At 42.1% G+C, this 24,706-nt stretch overlaps 1 protein-coding gene across 1 annotated transcript in view; it reads right to left on the minus strand.

Annotated features, from left to right (window-relative positions):
* Window positions 1-24,706, minus strand: part of GLIS3 (GLIS family zinc finger 3) — a 387,825-nt gene that overhangs the window by 46,664 nt on the left and 316,455 nt on the right. The window contains exon 8 of the mRNA XM_044272013.1: window positions 11,931-12,105. Within this exon, the coding sequence (XP_044127948.1) occupies window positions 11,931-12,105 (175 nt within the window). The remainder of the gene's footprint in view (window positions 1-11,930; window positions 12,106-24,706) is intronic.

Below are 24,706 nucleotides of genomic sequence, written 5' to 3' on the forward strand. Positions count from 1 at the left end.
AACGTAGACCAGATTCTCTCTTAAAAGTAAATGATCATAGATATACTTTGTACCTCAAATGGAGAGTGAGGTGAAAAAGACATTACCTTCTAAGCATCTAGAGCTGTATTCTAACATATATACTTCCCTAATGCAGAAAGCAAGCGGATAGGGAAACATGCATGGACTGGTATAGGAAACATACCACACCCAATAAAACATGGAAATGTCTCAATCCTCTGAAACGTGCAGTAACTTTGAATTACGGTGCATTTTATTACACCAAAAGGCAGTATCTGAATCCAAATAAGGCTCTCTGTATGTTTATGTGAGCAGCCATTAGTTGCTCATTTTGTAGTCCGCTGTTCCAGTTTCAGTTGGACTGCACAATATATTAAACAAAAACAGAAGCTGGCAAGCCTATCTCTAAGGCAAGCCAAATGGAACGCTTAACACAAGTTAACTCAGCACTGCTTCGGGGCCATTCACTGAACTGAATGTTATGTAAAACTGAAAAGCATAAATAGTTCTGAATGATGAAGTATGTGACAGGACGATTGCGACTTGACGCAGACACATGTACAGCACATCACATTCATTGTATGTGTATCAATAAAGGGACACATCCATCAACATTTTTTAATCACATATTAATAACATACCTTATTTTTCGCTTTATAAGACACACCTGATAATGAGACGCACCTAGATTTTTGAGGAGGAAAATAAGAAAAAAAATATTTTGAACCAAAAGTTGTGCTTTTGGTGGGTTTTGAACTAATGGTGGTCTGTGGGTGACACTGTTATGGGGGATCTGTGGAGGACACTGTTATGGGGGATCTGTGGAGGACGCTGTTATGGGGGATCTGTGGAGGACACTGTTATGGGGGATCTGTGGAAGATACTGTTATGGGGGGATGTGTGGGGGACACACATATAGCATCTTATGTAATGGGGGTCACTTTTCACACAGGGACAATATACTGTGACACATATGATACTGTGACCAGCATAAGATGATGATGAACTTCCAATGACGAGCAGGCAGTTATTGAGAAGGAACAGTTCCTACCCAATAATTGCCTGCCCAGTTGGCATGTGTAAATGAGCCTTTAGTGAAGCTGGTGAAGGGGAGCAAGAGAAGAGCCTAGTAATCAATGAAAGATTTATTTTTTGCTGATAAGATATAGTACAAAGTTTCTTAGTTTCATTGTGCTATTAATTTCTGAAAAATAAATATGACGTGACAGTTACTGATTAATTTCCAATCTTAGTTTTGTGATAATAGGGGATTTATCACTGATTTGATAGATTCTCTAGAAAATCTAGGACACAACCACATGCCATATATATGGCAACAAACCAAGCTTAGAAAAAAAAAAAAGATATAACTAAGAAGTGGATAACTTGTACCATTTTACAGCTTGAACGAAGAGGACAATGGAAAGACTGATATTTACTGGACAGGGTTCCCTTTAAGGAAAAGGATCTTAGAGATCTTAGGGCCCTTGCAGACGTGCGTTCCTCCCGCAGCGAGTCCGCATCGCAGCTCTCGGCCTGAACTCCCATCACTGCCGGGGGTCACATAGCATTATATTGAGTTATGATGCAATGTAACCCTTACAGTTCTGGAACGTAGTGGATAACTCTGACATAATGCTGCCAGTGTTATCCAATACATTCCAGAACTGTAAGGGTTACATAGCATCATAAATCAATATAATGCTATGTGAAGCCCGTCAGTGCTGGGAGGTCAGGCCGGGAGCTGTGATGTGGACTCGCTGCGGGAGGAACGCACGTCTGCAAGGGGCCTTACTATTCTTGCCTTGATTACAATGTCATGTCTCACTTAACAGTGATATAAGGTTTTTATTTCTGGATAAAGTTTATACATTCCATTCCTGTTTCATGTTTTCATGGAGAACATTTGCATTACATGCTCTTTTGCTTCCCTCAGAATGCTTATGACTAAGTCTACATTCGAGCAAGATGATAATACAACAAACTGTGTAGCCAGACAAGACTCTTTTACTAGACTTTATCATGATTTATGAATCATGTCTTTGCACTTTGGGCTTACTCACATAAGTGACTATAGAACTGTGTTGACTCAGATAAAGAAAAACTTCCTTTGGTCTGGAAATATCCCTAAATGAATCTGAGTGTGTTTACCCTGAACACTACATATTTATTTAGCTTTGTGTCCGAGAAGAAAAAAGTGTGCTAACTGAATGCAGTGGCCTCCAGACAGAACATCTTTAGGGAAAGTATATGTAACTTAGACGAAAAAGGAGATTAATTGAAAATGGAAGAAAGATCCTCACTATGAGACATATACTTTAGATACTGGAGGATTACAGTTAAGGAGCCGCTAAACTTCAAGATGGAACATATTGTATGGATTAGCTGGTCAGAGGCATTGCTCTTGCCATCCTGAATAGCATCCCATGCTGATTCATAATGTGATGATAGATAATGTAAGCCTCCTGTCTTCTTATCCCTGTTTGATGCTTTCACAGAATTTCTTTTCCAACTGAGCATCTGGTTTAAGCCCAGTTGCTCACCAGGATCTCTGCCCATTAACTTATCTACATTGTATTCCAGACTTTAAAGTTCTTGCTCTCAGCTTTGCGACATTTTCTAACTATAAGGCACATACCATGATACACACTTTTCCTGGGATACTAGAAAAGTTTTTTTCTTTTCTGTTTGTACTTGTAAATGCTTTTGTTTTGTGTTAGGCATTGGTTGTTCCAGTTTGTATTTCAGGGAAGTGATGTGGGCAGATATTATGGAGGGAAATTACAATCGGAGGTGTATTTGAAGTTAGTTTTAATATTGGAGTTGCTATGCTAATTTATGAATGTGGCACATGATTTTTATAAAATTGGAACAAGTATAATGCTGTGGCACCTATTTCAGTAAAAGTATACCTAGGGCTACTTGGTGGGAGATTGCAACTGGCTGTGATTGTTTTGCGACATTTAAAAAAGTAGCTCTTCATAAATGTGAATTTAAAGTGATCTACTGGCAAAACCTGTCCATCTTTACGCTCTGAGGCGCTGGTCACTCAAAGTAACATTCACATACATGAGGAACCAACAAGAAGGATTATAGAAGAAAAACAAAGACATTTATAGCAAACCAGACTTCAAAGTAGGTGAAGAATTGATACTAAGCAGAATTTTTAAGCAATCTTTTAACTTTTGCCAGTATACACTCTTTTATGTTAGTGGCATTCCTAGAAAAAAATAAATATTATTATATATTATATTTTTCATTCTGGCAATATATCACCCAGAATATTTTCTTCATATATACAAGTGTTTTTTTGGGCTTATTGATATATAATAAATACCTTTAATGAAGGTTAAAAGAGCCTGTGTGTGGATGGAAAGTAGAAAGTTAAGCGAGAACCTCTGAAAACCACTTTAGATGCCTCAAATACAAATCTGAACAAGACCAAGCAATACATTACAAAGCACCAACATTTCACTGAAGTCTGTCTGTAGTAAATGAAGTCTATGCAATACATTCTGACAGAAATCCAGTTTCCTGGAAATTCATAGCATCAATCTTAAGCATCTCGTGTGAAGATACACAGAAGTCTTACAGATGCTTAGTACCAGTAACTACAGATGTTCTTGAGGTGACATTGAAAGATAGTGGTGGACTATGTTGACATGTACACAGCTTAATGCATTGACAGCCACTGACGCATTGAAACTAGTCCAAATGTCTTGTTATCCCCACATGGTGATGCATGCGATTGTGATGTAACATCATTTGCCCTCATTTTTTCTGGAAATTCTTCAAAACCAAAACCAAAATCTAATATACCATAACCAATCCACATTTTAATTGTAGGTCCATAATTATGAATTGAATGATTACATGTTATATATCATATAGCAGATAGATCCCTTTCTTACATGTTATACATCATGTAGCAGATAGATCTCTTTCTGAAACAGAGCTCAGAATCTCCTGTATAAGCATAGTGAAATGATAAAGTTCTGGCTGCCTGCAGCAAACACAAGGAGGAGTTGCATACAGCTTTATATACTTCCAACTGAAAAATAAACTCCCCCTAGTCTAAGTTGCAGGAGTTTTCTGAGATTTATGAACTCATGACCTATCCTAGAGATAGGTCATCGGTATCTGACCGGTGGGGGTCTGACACTCGGAACGCCCGCCGATAAGCTGTTTGAGAAGTCACTGGGACTTGCGCAGCTCAGCCCCAGTGAAGTGAATGGGGCTGAGATGCGATATCAAACACAGCCACCTTTAAATAGACAACACTGTTCTTGGTGAGCAGGGAGAAGCCCGAATCGCTACTGCAAGTTTTGAAACCTTCTGAAACTGCTGATAAAACAGTGTCAGATCCCACCAATCAGATATTGATGACCTACCTGGAGAATAGGTCATAATTTCTGAAATCTCAGAAAATCTCTTTAGCTCTATGAATGTGTAATGATAAGTAAAGGAATTGGACCTCTTTGTCAAGAAAAAGTGAATCCTCTCCTTATAAATTATGAAAGTACACCATTTGAAATCTAAACATTCAAGAATGTAACTAGCTAGAGATACCCTTTACAATTAACCCATTAATCATTGTGGAAGGTTGTATCAAATAAAGATCACGTAGGCTGTTAAGTCTGCCTTCCATGACTTTCCTAATCACTGGTTTACCCTATTCCCTCCCTGGTAACCCTGAATGTGATCCTTTCAGAGGATCCACCTTTCCAAAACAGGGAGTACCGATACAATTTATTTTACAAGTCTCCGTCAATACGTTCTAGAAAGCAACTTCTATCATTTACTCATAAATCATTTCCTATTGTTTGTGTTCTACACATGAGGAACAAAGACGCTCTGGATTACAGATTTTTATATCTGTAACTTAGTACCAGGTCCAGTTGTGGCCGTTTTCACAATCACAAGATAAACTGTTCTAGACATTTCCTAATCAATCTCCTCCATTTGGTACTTCATCGCCTAGTGCTAGCTGAAACCTCAGTACAACATGTAGAAAACATGCTTGGGATTTATTAGAAGCATTCAGTCACATACTCCAACAGACAATACTTCTTGCTGCTTCAGCCCATTTAGGAAATTGTCACTTTCAAGCACAATCTCACTTCTTTTATACAAGATTCATTTACTTAGTTTTTATAACCTAGTCATATATTTCACTTTAACATAATATGATAGTTTCTTACTGTAAGCCAAGCCATGATAGAGAAAAAAAGAGTAACTTAGTCAATAAAGTTTATTTTATTGAATACAAATCCCCACTTATTCTGTTTAGTATTCTTACTGCTGCAAAAAACAAGTATACCATTAAGAATAGTGGTATCTAGTGGAGCTGACAGTATAATAATATGTAGTAGTCTAATGTATAATATTACACAGTCAGGAAAACATCACTGGTTCCTTCTGTTTGTACTATTAGGCTATGTTTGTGGTACATAGCCTGACTGTTGTGTAGAGGTGTAACCTTAAAATCCAATCCCAAATCTGTAACAGTGCCCCCTACATACTATGTGCCATTTATAATACTGATGTCATATGCAGAAAAGGTGCAACTACAACCTCTGCACTCTTATAGCTATGCCTCAGTTTCTAGACATTTACAATGATGCTAATGGCAAAAGGGGCTAACCTTAAATAATGCTGGAATTAGAACGATTGGACTAGCCCACTGACATCATTTTCAAAGTGAAGTGACTTGTCTTACTTTGCATGAGAGGATAATTCAGAGCAGTGTTCTGGACCTGTGGTGGTGAGCATACTTACCTGATCCCTGCCATTGGGTTCCCTCTACATTGCTCCCCCTCTGGGGCCACAGGTCCCAAGCGATAGAGCCAGAACCCAGTGGTGGTCAGGGATCAGGTAAGCTATGGTCCAGGTCTGAAAAAAGAATAACCAAGTGTGAACAACCCCTTTATTAAATTTTCATGAAAATCTTCCAGACCAAACTAAAACAGTAACATTGAATAAGACAACTATTATTATTTCTATTTGCATTTATTTTACATAATAATTAAAGATCTCTATTTAGTCTTCTGAATTGTTCTAGTGAGAATTCAGAACATTTTGGAGTCTAAAGCAAGTTACTATAGTCAATAGAATTTTATAAAAATGTCCTTCAGTTGCTATGGAGCTCTGGCAGCTAAGAGACCCATCTCCACAAGAAGTACGGTGGATGATAGAGGGGGTGAGATAAAAGAGGGCAATGGGAAACTGCATAGAGTTCTCAGAGTGCAAGGAAATGACTCAGGAGAATGAAACAGAACGTAATATTCATAAGCTTTTCATGTACCTAATGAGGTTTCCTGGGACTTGGAGAAGTTTTCTGGTCTTTAGAAACATGTCCTATACCTGGAATAGGTCATCAATATCAGATTAGTAGGGATCTGACACGTGACACCCCCACTGACTAGCTGTTATCTGCAACTGCAGTTCCAGAAAGTAAACAGCGCACAGAGCCAGAACACCACATCTCTCTACTCTGTGTGGTGGATATTTTCTGCACTTGAATAGGAGCTGAGCTGCGGTACTTCTGCACAGCCACTACACAGTAGACAGATACTTCTGCTTCCGGCACTCTTCACTGCATTGTTTCCAGTGCTGTTGGCTGGTAAAAAAACAGCTGATTGGTAGGGGTGCCAGGTGTTGGATCCCCACCAATCAGACATTGATGACCGATCCTAAGGAAAGGCCATCAATATCTAAAGAGTCAAAACCCTGTTAAATATTCATTATCTATTCTCACAGGTACATATATAACAGATTGATGAAGGTCCAACTCGCAGCAGTCCTATCAATCTGCTGTTTAAACTATTCACAACTATTGGGCAGGCACTGCAACCTCTTCTCTAGTCTGTGATGTTACATTCATCAATTGTATAGTCTTAGACAGTGCAGCTCAGTACCATTCAAGTGTGATCCAACACCAAGCACAGTCACCATACAATGTACGGCGACACCTTCAAGCAGCTGACTGAAATCAGACCCCCATTTATGTGACTTTGATGACCTATCCTGAGTAGAGATGAGCGAATATTTCAGAAATTCGATTCGCCGGTTCGACCCACGAATATATTTGCGTTAAATCACGGAAAACGGCTATTTCCTGGCTTCAGAGAGCCTTTATAGTGGTGTAGAACACTGTGCCTTGCAGTAACACGCATTGGGAGTCTGCTGGAGGGGCACTGTTAATTGCCCCTGCATTAGAGGCTGAGGACACGGTGGAGGATGAGGAGGCAGAGGCAGACATTGTCGCAGGACCAATGGCGTGACAACGTGGAGAAGGAAGCGGTGTCACCTGGCCAAGTTGCTGGTGTGGCTGTGCAGGAACCACATTCACCCAGTGGGCCGTACAGGACATGTATTGACCCTGACCGTAGTTACAGCTCCACATGTCGGCGCTGCCGTGCACTTTGGCAGACACCAACAGGCTCAAGGACTGGCCCACCCTCTGTTCTACATACGTGTGCAGGGCTGGTACTGCCTTTTTGACAGAGAAATGACTGCTTGGGACTCTCCACCTAGGCTTGGCAGAAGCCATTAGTTCTCTGAAAGGTGCAGAGTCCGCCACTTGGAAAGTGAGAGACTGCAGCACCAGCAACTTGGCCAGGAACAGGTTCAGCTTCTGCGCTATTGGATGAGTGCACGCATACTGCTGTCTGTTGGCAATCGCTTTGGTGATCGATTGCTCACGGAATGAGTGATGAATAGGAGGACGAGGAACAGGAGCATCAGGACCGGTAGATGATGGGAAGGACAGACAACTCCCTTCGGCTGAGGTGGTGGAGCCTTGACTGCCTGAAATTGGCTGCGTGCCACTGGGTGATGCAGCAGTTGCTGAAGCAGGCTGGACTACAACTTCGGAGCCAGGGTTCTCCCAGGCCACTTTATGGTGACGCTGCATATGTTGACGCAGGGCAGTGGTACCAACATTGGCACCCTGCCCACGCTTCACTTTCTGCCCAAAGATTCTACATATGGACATTTTCTCCTCCTCAGACGGCTTAACAAAAAACGGCCACACTGCCGAGTAGGTGATTTTACACCCCAACACTATGCACTGGCTGACTGCTACCGCTGCTGCCCCAGTGGACCCTGCACCGCTACTTCCCGGGCAGGTAGGCTCCTGCAAAGCAGGTGGTCTACCCCGGGCACATTTAGCTACCGACCTTCCACTGCTGCCACCCTGCCGCTTCCTCATGGGCAAGCTGCCACCCTCTTCTCCCAATGATGAAGACCCTTCGTCAGAGGGGGTGAAGGCGTGATGATGTAGGTTTGCTAAGTCGCTCCTCCCTTCGACCGTTCTATCCCGCCGCACTATACAAGACACGAGCCTCTCTATCTGAACCGCGGGACACCCCCAACTCTGGGCCCTTTGTGTTCTGCTGGACCAAACTCTTGGCGGATCCCCTGCATTTGTCCTCCTTGTCTGGCAGTGTCTGCTTGATGCCTCCTTCTGATGTTTAGGTCTCCACTACTTCTTGCCACCCCCCTCCTTGGATCTTCGGTGTCAGCTGGGACCTGATTACAGGTTTGAATTGAATATATGTTGTTTTATGTCCTCCTCTGCCTCCATGTTTGACCCCTCCTCCCCTATGCCCTGTGTAATCGTTTTCTCGATCTCCCCGCTTCGTCTATTCATTTATAGGGAATATAGGACAGAAGGTTAACATTTCTCAACTTTATAACGTGTTGCTTAAAACACGATTTAATAATACACGTTCTCCGGGACAAAAGGCTTGGCAAATTGATTGTCCGGGAATTTCCCTCGAAGATTGGGATAATATATTGGCAAATTTAAGTTTAGTGTCTTATAATTTTAATCACGTTTTGGTTCAATTTAATATTTTGCACCGAATCTATATCACCTTCATGGCTTCATAAATGTGGTTTAGGGGATACTTCTAATTGTCCACGGTGTGATTTGTCTGGGGCGGATTACTTGCATATTTTTTGGTCATGTATAGAGTTGAAACAATATTGTGGGGCAATTTATGATTTTATTATCTGGGAATGGAAAGTTGAGATTCCTTTTACGGTGGAATGTTGGGTACTGAGTGACCTCACCAAGGTAGAATGTCCAAAATATAAAAGGATTATTTTTATTAAAATAATGTTCTTGGCAAGACTTTTGATTGCTAGGGTTTGGTTTTCTCAAAATACTTCAAGTATTACTTCATGGGTTAACCTGGTTAATAAGATTAAGAGATATGAAAACATTCTATATAAGCAGAGAAATACTGAGGGAAAATGGACCAAAATTTTGGGAGAATGGAAGTTTTAAGGTTTTCCTGCCTACACTTCCTCATTATCGCCCCTTTTTCGCTTATTGATGGGGAGGGGGGGGGGAGATGCATCACAAGGGATGGGTTGGTTGGGTATGAACAGGGGGGTAGGGTTTATTAGGGTAAAACTAATATAATAAAGTTTTGTTTTTGGTGAATTGTATTGTTTGAATTTATAATAAAAAAAGAAAAAGATGAGTAGCATATCACACACAGAGTGAAAGGAGCAGGATTCCTCAGCAGTGCAGAGTATTTTACGAGAGGAGTGTGCTGATATTGTTGAAGATTGTGTACTAAGAGTTACAAGGTGGAAACAAAAGGGTCCCCAGCAGCACAGAGTATTTCAGGAGTGTGCCGGTTGTGTTGGAAAGGAAAGACAGGATTAATGGTTCTCAAAGAGCTTAGAATCAACGTTAAAAAATATATGGCATCAGAGGTGTGCGAGGACGCCATCACTATAGTACGGGTACGCCATCCAGGGCTGATTGTATATGTGGGCGACATACAGAATATAACCAGGAAACCGATTGAAGAATGGGGACAATTCAATCTGATAATTGGCAGCAGTCCTTGTAATGACTTATCTGTGGGTAACCCGCACCGGAAAGGCTTTTATGGGGGCAGTGGACAACAGTTTTTTTTTTGACTGTACACGATTACTCAATAAAGTGTTGCCTAAGACAGGAGAGAATCGGCCAGTCTTCTGGTTATTCGAGAACGTGGTTGCGATGGAGAAAGCATTTTAAAAAACGATTTCTCTCAACCTGGAGACAAATCCTGTCAAGGATTGATGCAAGTGCAGTATCGGCTGCTCATCAAGCTAGTTACTTCTGGGGAAACCTGCTGGCATGAACGGGCATCTAGTAGCTACAGACAATGAGAAGACAAAGCTTCAAGATTGCTTGAAGCCCGAAAGAGTCGCGAAGTTCATCAAGATTCAAACCATAACTACCAGCCCCTGGTCTCTGCTGCGACCTCTGCCTGCGCCAGAAACATTTACTCCTTTGCCACTCCCCTGCGCAGGGCCTGGAACTTCTCTGTCTGACATACTGTTAGATCTAATAAAAAAATAAAAGGATATTAAAACACCCCAAAAAACTTCACCACACATCGGCTAATAAGCACTTTCCCACTAATACACGCCACAAAAGGCTTTAGAACAGATAACTGCCACTGAGCGGCAAATATATTATTTCTTTTTCCACTAATACGCGCCACAAAATGCTTTACAACAGATAACTGCACCGCTGAGCTGCAAATATATTTTTTCTTTTTCCACTAATATACGCCACAAAAGGCTTTACAACAGATAACTGCACCGCTGAGCGGCAAATATTATGTACTAATGTTACAAATCAAAAGTGGTGATTTGTTTCACCTCATATATCAAAAGGCACACACCGCTTATAAAATGTGACTTTTTAAAATATCAACTTGATTATCCACTTATTTCTCTTGATTTGGAACATTTTAACACCAATAGAACTAAAATAAGACTTTTAAAACTGAAATGTGCCATTTCAGCCACCCCTGTTCAGACCACACTTGGGACTTTGGAAACGTATTTGTGACTTTTGAAGGATATTTGCAATATTTCCGGTGGCAAATTGCGACTTTTGTCTCACTCAGGATGTTTTTGCTATTGTTTAGTTTTTTGTTGAATGACAATTTAGTGACAAAACCCTGTTGTGTAGCTCATTTCTATCATCCTGGTTTAATACTTACCTATCACTTGTTCCCACGACAGTTTTTTTTTCTTTCCATAAATGCAACTTTTTGACAAAAAGTCGCATCTTTCTGCCATAAATGCGACTTTTTACACAGAACACCACCACATAAGCTGGCTTAATTCTTTGCAACAATTTGAGCCATTTCTGCAGATAAGAGGATGATAAATGAGGCGTAATATGCGCCAATTTGATAGCCCCGCCCACCTTGACATCTATAACTCATTTCTTGTGTGATGCATTCTTTATTGTGAAAATTGTGCAGAAAACAAATCATATATTTGGTGCAAATTAAAACTCCATTTGTTTTGGCGCATTTTACGCCATAATTCTGGAGCAACATACTTAATAAATGTCCCCCAATATGTAAACAGTAAACTCATACTCATATTGCTCTAGGTATCATGTTTGTCAAAAACTACAGTGCATGAAATAAATTCAGGCCCTGTCCCCATTTGTGAAGAGAACCTGTCACCGGGATTTTGTGTATAGAGCTGAGGACATGGGTTGCTAGATGGCCACTAGCACACCCGCAATATCCAGTCCCCATAGCTTTGTGTGCTTTTGTTGTGTAAAAAAAACGATTTGATACATATGCAAATTAACCTGAGATGCGTCCTGTCCCTGAGATGAGACATCTCAGGTTAATTTGCATATGTATAAAATCATTTTTTTTACGCAATAAAAGCACAGAGAGCTATGGGGACTGGGTATTGCGGATGTGCTAGCGGCCACCTAGCAGCCCATGTCCTCAGCTCTATACACAAAATCTCAGTGACATGTTCCCTTTAAGTTATCATTCACATTACAATGATATTTTGTCCAATCCATTAGGATATGTTTGGTTTGACACAATGCATCCATAAAATGATACAGCTCCTCTTATTAACTATAGCACAGCTCTTACCGATCAGTGCCCGATTCCATTGGTGTTAATGGAGGTAGCTGGGATGGAGCATTATGTGGACTAGACTGCATGTTACTTCCAGGAGAAGGATGACTAGAAGACAGAGGCTGTGACTGAGGAACACTTCCAGCAGCTGTTCCACTTCGACTTGACTGAGTACTGGAGAACAGAGTAACTACAAAACAGGAGCAAATATTGCATTTAGGCAACTGTATATAATAAAAGCTAAAGCTTTGCAATAATAATGAACATAGAGAAAAGCAAGTAAGTTTGTGTCATATGAACATACCAGAAACCTAACATCTACAATTATGTTACACCTGAAAATTGCAGGCAATATAACGGTCAGATTCCTTCACTAGTGTGATCACACTATGCAAACACTGCAGGCATCGCTCTTCACACTGCTCATAACGTGCAGTCATAATATCACTTTCCTGGAGATCTAATGCTGGAAAGAGTAGTCCATTGATGGTTCCAACTGGATTTACAGTAACATTAAATGTGCCATCAGATTGTACAGGTGCATGTAAAAAAATTGAATATCATAGAAAAGTTTACTTCAGTAATTAATTCAAAAAGTGAAACTCATATATAAATTCATTACACACAGAATGATCTATTTCAAGCGTTTATTTCTTTCAATGTTGATTATGGCTTACAGCTAATAAAAACCCAAAAGTTAGTATCTTAGAAAATTTGACTATTATACAAGACCAATTAAAAATTATTTTTAATACAGAAAGGTTGGCCTACTAGAAAGTATGTATAATATACGCACTCACTACTTGGGGCTCCTTTTGCATGAATTACTGCATCAATGCAGCGTGGCATGGATACAATCTGCCTGTGGCACTGCTGAGCAGTTATAGAAGCCCAGGTTGCTTTGACAGTGGTCTTCAGATTGTCTGCATTGTTGGGTCTAGTGTCTATCATCTTTCTCCTGACAATATCCCGCAGATTCTTTATGGGGTTTTGGTCAAGCGGGTTTGCTGGCCAATCAAGCACAGTAATATGTTAGTTATTACACCAGGTATTGGCACTTTTGGTAGTTTGAGTAGTTGCCAAGTTCTGCTGGATAATGAAATCAGCTCCATAAAGCTTGTCGGCAAATGGAAACATGAAGTGCTCTAAAATTTCCTGGTAGACAGCTGCGCTGACTTTGGACTTGATATAACACAGTGGACCAACACCAGCAGATGACATGGCTCCTCAAACCATTACTGGCTGTGGAAACTTTACACTGGACTTCAAGCAACTTGTTTTTTTGTGCCTCTTCACTCTTTCTCCAGACTTTGGGACCTTGATTTCCAAATGAAATGCAATATTTACTTTGATCTGAAAACAGGACTTTAGACCACTGAGCAACATGCAAGTCCTTTTTCACTTAGCCCAGGTAAGATGCTTCTGAAGTTGCCTCCGAGTCATGACTGGCTTGACACCAGGAATGAAACTGTTGTAGCCCATGCCCTTGATAAGTTTGTGCGTGGTGGCTCTTGAAGCATTAACTCCAGCCACAGTTCACTCCTTGTGAATCTCCCCCAAATGGCCTTTTCTTGACAATCCTTTCAAGGCTGTGGTTATCCCCGTTGCTTGTGAAGGTATTTCTAGTACGCTGAGAACAGCTATTTTTAGCAATGATCTTTTGTGGTGTACCCTCTTGTGGAGGGTTTCAATGATTGTCTTCTGGACAACTTTCCAGCAGTCTTCCCCGTGATTGTATAGCCTACTAAACCAGACTGAGGGACCATTTAAAGGCTTAGGAAACCTTTGCAGGTGTTCTGTGTTGATTAGCTGATTACAGTGTCACACCATAAGTGTACAATAGTGAACTTTTTCACAACATTCAAATTTTCTGAGATACTGACTTTTGGATTTTCATTAACTTTAAGCCATAATTATCAATAAATGATTGAAACAGATCACTCTATGTAATGAATCTATATTATATATGAGTTTCACTTTTTGAATTGAATTACTGAAATAAATAAACTTTCCAATGATATTCTAATTTATAGAGATACATTTTTATTTAACATAAAACCTTCAAATCATGTATGGTACATATTTGTGTCTTGGGATATCTATATTAATCAAATCAGTACTGCTTAATTTAATGCCCTTTATCTTTAACCCCTTCCTGCCACAGCCATTTTCCATTTCTTGTTTAATTTTTTTTACTACCTGCATTTCAAGAGCCATAACTTTTATCATTTTACCTTTCTGTTCACAAAGCTGTATAAGGGCTTGTTTGATTGCAGGACAAGTTGTGTTTTTTAATGGCACCATTTCATTTACCATGTCTTGTATTAAAAAAAAAAAATTGTGGTGAAAGTGAAAAAATAACAATCCCACCATTCTTTTTTGTTTTGTTTTACAGAGTGTTCACTCTGTGCTAAAATTTTCATTACAACCTTTTTGATCATAGTGATACCAAATTTATATAGTGCTTGTTATGCTTAAATACTTTAAAAGAAATAAAAATGTATCTAAAAAAAGTATAATTTTTTATGACACTCATAACTTTTTTATATTTCCATCTACAGAGCTATTTGAGGTCCGAGGATGCTATAACAACTGATTGGAAACCCATAATTTCTCTGCATGGGTCTGATTGGAGGTCAGAGGGACCCCCCTCCCTCTAACTAACCACATAGATGCAGTGGTTATATTACTAGGATCAAAGTAATCTCCGATCTCTGTCATTGTGGTTGGGTGTCAGCTTTATTACACAGTCGGCATACATATGGAGCAGGCTCAGCTCATGAGCCTGCTCCACACACAACTCTCACTGCTAGGATGTACAGTTACATCAATTTGCACAACAGGGTTAAAGGGAATCTGTTACCAGTTTTACACCGCCCTAACTGCTAAGTCCTAACACTTCCAGCACATTCTGATGAGTCCTGATATTCATGAGCTCCCAGCTATTCCCACTTCTAGAGCTGATTGACAGTTTTTTCCTGCTGCAATCAGCAGCAGAAGGTGGGGAGAGATGGGAGGCCATAAATATCAGGACTCATTGGCATGCGCTGGAACTATTCAGTACAAGATTTGGAGGGCAGCAATTAAAGAAAGTGACCCGACTCAGCAGAGGGATACAACAGCAAGTGCTACATACAGGAACATACAGGATTTAAACAACCCAGAGTGACTTGTTTAGATGGTGAAAATTGGTCTGGAGAGTCCCAATTAAAGAAAAAAAAAAAGGGCATGGGAAAGATGTACATGAGGTGAAAAACTACATAGGCATATCTGCTAAAAAACAGAATTATCCTGGAAAACTCCTTTAAAGAGCATCATGTCAGCAGGATGAACCCTATTAAATAAAATAAAATACGGTAATACCTGTCTTTTGGAGAGAAAAAAATACTTAATATTTATGCACATGAGAGCTTTAGTGTGTCAAGAGGCGTGGCCAGGCACTGAAAATCTTAGGTACATCAAGGCACTAGGCCCAGCCCCTTGGGTCAATGAACGCCTCATCTGCATAAAAAATATTTTTTTTCTCTCAATAATGCCACAACCGATTTTCACATGAAATGTATCATTTTAAGCAGCAGGATCAAAAAATATTCTTTGTTTATTCACTTTTGGTAAGTCTTTTGGATCCTTCACTTTTTTCAAAATGCAACATGCTTTAGATATTGTGTTTTTTTAGGCATTTTCCCCATATGCTTCTACTTAGGACTTAGGACAAGAAAATGCATGAAAAACGCATAAATATATACAAATAAAAGAAACGCCACCCAAAAAAAAAGGCTACAAAAGAACTATGTGTGAAAAAGTCTTATGGGAAATGATTACATACTAGGCAGAGATTCTTTCATACACAAGCCCGGTGATCACTGGCAAATAGCATAAGTTGCTATAGATCAATAAAGAAAAGGGGGCAAACTTCACTGCAATGTGTTGCAGCTGTGTAAATGGGGATCCATAAATTCTGCATAGTGGAATTTTCTAGTGGGTTATTTCTTCTAACATTGACTCGTGGTTATGACTCCATTAATATGTTGGTAATGGGAAAACTATTTTCATATCTAGATTCTGGATGTGTAAAATAATGACACAAACTAATTTTTCCATAGAGTAATATACATATAGATATAACCCAGGCTTATTTTACTCTTTCTCCAGGGATGAAAACTTTCACATCTGGCTTTGTAGCTTGCTCATCTCTATAGATGTGGCTGAGTCTAACTTGGCACTAAAAGGATCATGCTCCTTTAGAGTTACGACATCCGTTTTCTTGGGAATTACACTTGGAATGTCCCAGCTTACTTGTGTGTAATAGGGAGTACATTCTCAATAATACAGCTATTCAATTTCCAGGAATTTCTCACAAACATTTATATGTGTAGGTTATATGTAATGCTATGATCTGTGCCAGCTGTGTAAGTGTTTACGGTAGAATGTATGCCACAGTGGTGTTTGAAAATTTGACAAGTCAGAATTTTTTACATTTCTGCATAAATGTGACCTAAAACTACATCAGATTTTCACACAAGTCCTAAAAGTAGATAAAGATAACTGAATCAAATGATTCATCATTTATTTATTGAGAAAAATAATCCAATATCACAGGGCTGTGGGTGGCAAAAGTATGTGAACCTTTAGGATTAGCAGATAATTTGAAGGTGAATTTAGAGTCAGGTATTTTCAATCAATAGGCAATCAGGTGTGAGTGGGTGATCAGTTTTATTTAAAGAACAGGGATCTATCAGAATCTGATCTTCACAGCACACGTTTGTGGAAATGTGCTGACAAAGGAGTATTCTGAGGATCTCAGAAGAAGAGTTGCTGATGCTAATCAGGCTGGAAAAAGGTACAAAACTCTCTCTAAAGAAAAATGTAAAATTAGTAGGGCACACCAACACCTGGATTTCACACAGAGAGTTGGGTACAATATATGTATTTATTAGACACATAAAACAATCTATTCCGACATGTTATAATGCATGGATAAAATCTATAAAAGACATGGGTATGTGGATGTAAAAATATAAAATATAATATAAAACAAAAATAAAAAAATTCCTTATATTGACCTGTGGGTCAGAGTCTTTTGAGACAAAAGAGCTTATCGTGCTCGGCAGTAAATTGTTGCTGCAAAGTCAGTAAATTCACTATTAGTAATAGATAGGTCGCAGTTGTTTTACTCACTGTTTCGATACTGATGATTTATTTGTAACACTGGTGGCGTCCCACAAGTGATACTATTCTTAATGCGTTGCGGTGTAATAGGAATTTCCACCGAGTCTATGTAAATATCAGGTCCGGGATCTTCGGTGATGTAAGAAGCTGTACTGTCGTAGAAGCCGCTCAGTGATGTCTTAGTGCTGCGCTGTTTGTTTGTATCACGCAAGCTGTGGAGTCATCAAATGCGCTTCCCATAAGTTATCAAATGCGCTTCCCATAAGTTACCGACAGGTATCCAGCTTTCCTTTATGAAAGTGTATTCTCACCGATCCCTCGGCTGTTGATTCCTTTTCTTTAAGCGCTTTAATCTTCTGGTTCTATGTCTTATTTCATGGGATTTACCATACGCGTTTCAGAGGAAGGAGTCGTAGCACTCTGAAACGCGTATGGTAAATCCCATGAAATAAGACATAGAACCAGAAGATTAAAGCGCTTAAAGAAAAGGAATCAACAGCCGAGGGATCGGTGAGAATACACTTTCATAAAGGAAAGCTGGATACCTGTCGGTAACTTATGGGAAGCGCATTTGATAACTTATGGGAAGCGCATTTGATGACTCCACAGCTTGCGTGATACAAACAAACAGCGCAGCACTAAGACATCACTGAGCGGCTTCTACGACAGTACAGCTTCTTACATCACCGAAGATCCCGGACCTGATATTTACATAGACTCGGTGGAAATTCCTATTACACCGCAACGCATTAAGAATAGTATCACTTGTGGGACGCCACCAGTGTTACAAATAAATCATCAGTATCGAAACAGTGAGTAAAACAACTGCGACCTATCTATTACTAATAGTGAATTTACTGACTTTGCAGCAACAATTTACTGCCGAGCACGATAAGCTCTTTTGTCTCAAAAGACTCTGACCCACAGGTCAATATAAGGAATTTTTTTATTTTTGTTTTATATTATATTTTATATTTTTACATCCACATACCCATGTCTTTTATAGATTTTATCCATGCATTATAACATGTCGGAATAGATTGTTTTATGTGTCTAATAAATACATATATTGTACCCAACTCTCCGTGTGAAATCCAGGTGTTGGTGTGCCCTACTAATTTTACATTTTTCGTCATAAATTTCAGAGGAGTGGGTAAATCCTCTTGTAGGAGCACCCATATCATTTTTGACTAGTAGGTGAGCCCTCTCTAACCTATACTCTCTCTAAAGAGTTTGGACTCCATCAATCCACGGTCACACAGATTGTGTACAAATAGAGGAAATTCAAGACCATTATTACCTTCCCCAGGAGTAGTCAACCTACAAAGATCACACCAAGAACAAACTGTATAATAGTCTGCAAGGTCAAAATGGAACCTAAGATAACCTCTAAGCATATAAAGACTAGGGATGAGCGAACTCGAACTGTATAGTTCGGGTTCGTACCGAATTTTGGGGTGTCCGTGACACGGACCCGAACCCGGACATTTTCGTAAAAGTCCGGGTTCGGGTTCGGTGTTCGTCGCTTTCTTCGCGCTTTTGTGACGCTTTCTTGGCGCTTTTTGAAAGGCTGCAAAGCAGCCAATCAACAAGCGTCATACTACTTGCCCCAAGAGGCCATCACAGCCATGCCTACTATTGGCATGGCTGTGATTGGCCAGAGCACCATGTGACCCAGCCTCTATTTAAGCTGGAGTCACATAGCGCCGCCCGTCACTCTGCTCTGATTAGCGTAGGGAGAGGTTGCGGCTGCGACAGTAGGGCGAGATTAGGCAGATTAACTCCTCCAAAGGACTTGATTAACTGATCGATCTGCAGCTGTGGATCATTGAGCTGCTGATCCTCAATTGCTCACTGTTTTTAGGCTGCACAGACCGTTTGTCAGTCTCATTTTTCTGGGGTGATCGGCGGCCATTTTGTGTCTTGTGGTGCGCCAGCACAAGCTGCGACCAAGTGCATTTAACCCTCAATGGTGTGGTTGTTTTTTGGCTAAAGCCTACATCAGGGTGAAGCTGTCACACCAAGTGCATTTAACCAGCAATAGTCTGTTCATTTTTTGGCCATATACAAAATCAGGGGCAAGCTGCGCCTGTCACCAAGTGCATTTAACCCTCAATGGTGTGGTTGTTTTTTGGCTAAAGCCTACATCAGGGTGAAGCTGTCACACCAAGTGCATTTAACCAGCAATAGTCTGTTCATTTTTTGGCCATATACAAAATCAGGGGCAAGCTGCGCCTGTCACCAAGTGCATTTAACCCTCAATGGTGTGGTTGTTTTTTGGCTAAAGCCTACATCAGGGTGAAGCTGTCACACCAAGTGCATTTAACCAGCAATAGTCTGTTCATTTTTTGGCCATATACAAAATCAGGGGCAAGCTGCGCCTGTCACCAAGTGCATTTAACCCTCAATGGTGTGGTTGTTTTTTGGCTAAAGCCTACATCAGGGTGAAGCTGTCACACCAAGTGCATTTAACCAGCAATAGTCTGTTCATTTTTTGGCCATATCCCAGTCTAATTCTGTCACTAAATCCATACCGGTCACCCAGCGCCTAAATACTAGGCCTCAAATTTATATCCAGCTAAATCTGTCCCTAGTGCTGTAGCTGGGCGAGTTATTTAGTGTCCGTTCAAGCACATTTCTTGTTCTGGGTTGAAATACAATTCCCAATTTAGCAATTTCATAATTTAGTGGTTCCTGCTATATCAGAGCTCTTTGAAATCTATCCCAAAAAGGGTATATAATATTGAAGGTGCACATAGGGTCATTCAGAGTAACTTCACACACACCCGCTACTGTGTATTTCCAAGTCTAATTCTGTCACTAAATCCATACCGGTGACCCAGCGCCTAAATACTAGGCCTCAAATTTAATTCCCTCTAAATCTCTCGTTACCCACCGCTGTACTGTTGTTGCTGGGCAAGATATTTAGTGTCCGTCAAAGCACATTTTTTGTTCTGGGTTGAAGTACAATTCCCAATTTAGCAATTTCATAATTTAGTGGTTTCTGCTATATCAGAGCTATTTGAAATCTATCCCAAAAAGGGTATATAATATTGAAGGTGCACATAGGGTCATTCAGAATAACTTCACACACACCCGCTACTGTGTATTTCCAAGTCTAATTCTGTCACTAAACCCATACCTGTCACCCAGCGCCTAAATACTAGGCCTCAAATTTAAATCCCTCTAAATCTCTCGTTACCGTTGTCCTGTTGTAGCTGGGAAAGTTATTTAGTGCCCGTCAAAGCACATTTTTTGTTCTGGGTTGAAGTACAATTCCCAATTTAGCAATTTCATAATTTAGTGGTTCCTGCTATATCAGAGCTATTTGAAATCTATCCCAAAAAGGGTATATAATATTGAAGGTGCACATAGGGTCATTCAGAATAACTTCACACACACGCTTCTGTGCATTTCCAAGTCTAATTCTGTCACTAAATCCATACCGGTGACCCAGCGCCTAAATACTAGGCCTCAAATTTAATTCCCTCTAAATCTCTCGTTACCCACCGGTGTACTGTTGTTGCTGGGCAAGATATTTAGTGTCCGTCAAAGCACATTTTTTGTTCTGGGTTGAAGTACAATTCCCAATTTAGCAATTTCATAATTTAGTGGTTCCTGCTATATCAGAGCTATTTGAAATCTATCCCAAAAAGGGTATATAATATTGAAGGTGCACATTGGGTCATTCAGAATAACTTCACACACACCCGCTACTGTGTATTTTCAAGTCTAATTCTGTCACTAAACCCATACCTGTCACCCAGCGCCTAAATACTAGGCCTCAAATTTAAATCCCTCTAAATCTCTCGTTACCCACCGCTGTACTGTTGTTGCTGGGCAAGATATTTAGTGTCCGTCAAAGCACATTTTTTGTTCTGGGTTGAAGTACAATTCCCAATTTAGCAATTTCATAATTTAGTGGTTTCTGCTATATCAGAGCTATTTGAAATCTATCCCAAAAAGGGTATATAATATTGAAGGTGCACATTGGGTCATTCAGAATAACTTCACACACACCCGCTACTGTGTATTTCCAAGTCTAATTCTGTCACTAAACCCATACCTGTCACCCAGCGCCTAAATACTAGGCCTCAAATTTAAATCCCTCTAAATCTCTCGTTACCGCTGTCCTGTTGTGGCTGGGAAAGTTATTTAGTGCCCGTCAAAGCACATTTTTTGTTCTGGGTTGAAGTACAATTCCCAATTTAGCAATTTCATAATTTAGTGGTTCCTGCTATATCAGAGCTATTTGAAATCTATCCCAAAAAGGGTATATAATATTCAAGGTGCACATTGGGTCATTCAGAATAACTTCACACACACGCTTCTGTGCATTTCCAAGTCTAATTCTGTCACTAAATCCATACCGGTCACCCAGCGCCTAAATACTAGGCCTCAAATTTATATCCCGCTGAATTTGAATACAATACATTGGGCCAAATAATATATTTGTTGTTGTGGTGAACCATAACAATGAGAAAAACATCTAGTAAGGGACGCGGACGTGGACATGGTCGTGGTGGTGTTAGTGGACCCTCTGGTGCTGGGAGAGGACGTGGCCGTTCTGCCACATCCACACGTCCTAGTGTACCAACTACCTCAGGTCCCAGTAGCCGCCAGAATTTACAGCGATATATGGTGGGGCCCAATGCCGTTCTAAGGATGGTAAGGCCTGAGCAGGTACAGGCATTAGTCAATTGGGTGGCCGACAGTGGATCCAGCACGTTCACATTATCTCCCACCCAGTCTTCTGCAGAAAGCGCACAGATGGCGCCTGAAAACCAACCCCATCAGTCTGTCACATCACCCCCATGCATACCAGGGAAACTGTCTCAGCCTCAAGTTATGCAGCAGTCTCTTATGCTGTTTGAAGACTCCGCTGGCAGGGTTTCCCAAGGGCATCCACCTAGCCCTTCCCCAGCGGTGAAAGACATAGAATGCACTGACGCACAACCACTTATGTTTCCTGATGATGAGGACATGGGAATACCACCTCAGCATGTCTCTGATGATGACGAAACACAGGTGCCAACTGCTGCGTCTTTCTGCAGTGTGCAGACTGAACAGGAGGTCAGGGATCAAGACTGGGTGGAAGACGATGCAGGGGATGATGAGGTCCTAGACCCCACATGGAATGAAGGTCGTGCCACTGACTTTCACAGTTCGGAGGAAGAGGCAGTGGTGAGACCGAGCCAACAGCGTAGCAAAAGAGGGAGCAGTGGGCAAAAGCAGAACACCCGCCGCCAAGAGACTCCGCCTGCTACTGACCGCCGCCATCTGGGACCGAGCACCCCAAAGGCAGCTTCAAGGAGTTCCCTGGCATGGCACTTCTTCAAACAATGTGCTGACGACAAGACCCGAGTGGTTTGCACGCTGTGCCATCAGAGCCTGAAGCGAGGCATTAACGTTCTGAACCTGAGCACAACCTGCATGACCAGGCACCTGCATGCAAAGCATGAACTGCAGTGGAGTAAACACCTTAAAACCAAGGAAGTCACTCAGGCTCCCCCTGCTACCTCTTCTGCTGCTGCCGCCTCGGCCTATTCTGCTGCTGCCGCCTCGGCCTCTTCCTCCGCCTCTGGAGGAACGTTGGCACCTGCCGCCCAGCAAACAGGGGATGTACCACCAACACCACCACCACCACCTCCGTCACCAAGCGTCTCAACCATGTCACACGCCAGCGTTCAGCTCTCCATCTCACAAACATTTGATAGAAAGCGTAAATTCCCACCTAGCCACCCTCGATCCCTGGCCCTGAATGCCAGCATTTCTAAACTACTGGCCTATGAAATGCTGTCATTTAGGCTGGTGGACACAGACAGCTTCAAACAGCTCATGTCGCTTGCTGTCCCACAGTATGTTGTTCCCAGCCGGCACTACTTCTCCAAGAGAGCCGTGCCTTCCCTGCACAACCAAGTATCCGATAAAATCAAGTGTGCACTGCGCAACGCCATCTGTAGCAAGGTCCACCTAACCACAGATACGTGGACCAGTAAGCACGGCCAGGGACGCTATATCTCCCTAACTGCACACTGGGTAAATGTAGTGGCAGCTGGGCCCCAGGCGGAGAGCTGTTTGGCGCACGTCCTGCCGCCGCCAAGGATCGCAGGGCAACATTCTTTGCCTCCTGTTGCCACCTCCTCCTTCTCGGCTTCCTCCTCCTCTTCTTCCACCTGCTCATCCAGTCAGCCACACACCTTCACCACCAACTTCAGCACAGCCCGGGGTAAACGTCAGCAGGCCATTCTGAAACTCATATGTTTGGGGGACAGGCCCCACACCGCACAGGAGTTGTGGCGGGGTATTGAACAACAGACCGACGAGTGGTTGCTGCCGGTGAGCCTCAAGCCCGGCCTGGTGGTGTGTGATAATGGGCGAAATCTCGTTGCAGCTCTGGGACTAGCCAATTTGACGCACATCCCTTGCTTGGCGCATGTGCTGAATTTGGTGGTGCAGAAGTTCATTCACAACTACCCCGACATGTCAGAGCTGCTGCATAAAGTGCGGGCCGTCTGTTCGCGCTTCCGGCGTTCACATCCTGCCGCTGCTCGCCTGTCTGCGCTACAGCGTAACTTCGGCCTTCCCGCTCACCGCCTCATATGCGACGTGCCCACCAGGTGGAACTCCACCTTGCACATGCTGGACAGACTGTGCGAGCAGCAGCAGGCCATAGTGGAGTTTCAGCTGCAGCACGCACGGGTCAGTCGCACTACAGAACAGCACCACTTCACCACCAATGACTGGGCCTCCATGCGAGACCTGTGTGCCCTGTTGCGCTGTTTCGAGTACTCCACCAACATGGCCAGTGGCGATGACACCGTTATCAGCGTTACAATACCACTTCTATGTCTCCTTGAGAAAACACTTAGGGCGATGATGGAACAGGAGGTGGCCCAGGAGGAGGAGGAGGAGGATGAGGAAGAGGGGTCATTTTTAGCACTTTCAGGCCAGTCTCTTCGAAGTGACTCAGAGGGAGGTTTTTTGCAACAGCAGAGGCCAGGTACAAATGTGGCCAGCCAGGGCCCACTACTGGAGGACGAGGAGGACGAGGATGAGGAGGAGGTGGAGGAGGATGAGGATGAAGCATGGTCACAGCGGGGTGGCACCCAACGCAGCTCGGGTCCATCACTGGTGCGTGGCTGGGGGGAAAGGCAGGACGATGACGATACGCCTCCCACAGAGGACAGCTTGTCCTTACCCCTGGGCAGCCTGGCACACATGAGCGACTACATGCTGCAGTGCCTGCGCAACGACAGCAGAGTTGCCCACATTTTAACCTGTGCGGACTACTGGGTTGCCACCCTGCTGGATCCACGCTACAAAGACAATGTGCCCACCTTACTTCCTGCACTGGAGCGTGATAGGAAGATGCGCGAGTACAAGCGCACGTTGGTAGACGCGCTACTGAGAGCATTCCCAAATGTCACAGGGGAACAAGTGGAAGCCCAAGGCCAAGGCAGAGGAGGAGCAAGAGGTCGCCAAGGCAGCTGTGTCACGGCCAGCTCCTCTGAGGGCAGGGTTAGCATGGCAGAGATGTGGAAAACTTTTGTCAACACGCCACAGCTAACTGCACCACCACCTGATACGCAACGTGTTAGCAGGAGGCAACATTTCACTAA

Source organism: Bufo gargarizans, chromosome 1, assembly GCF_014858855.1.
Source record: "Bufo gargarizans isolate SCDJY-AF-19 chromosome 1, ASM1485885v1, whole genome shotgun sequence".
Lineage (NCBI taxonomy): Eukaryota > Metazoa > Chordata > Amphibia > Anura > Bufonidae > Bufo > Bufo gargarizans.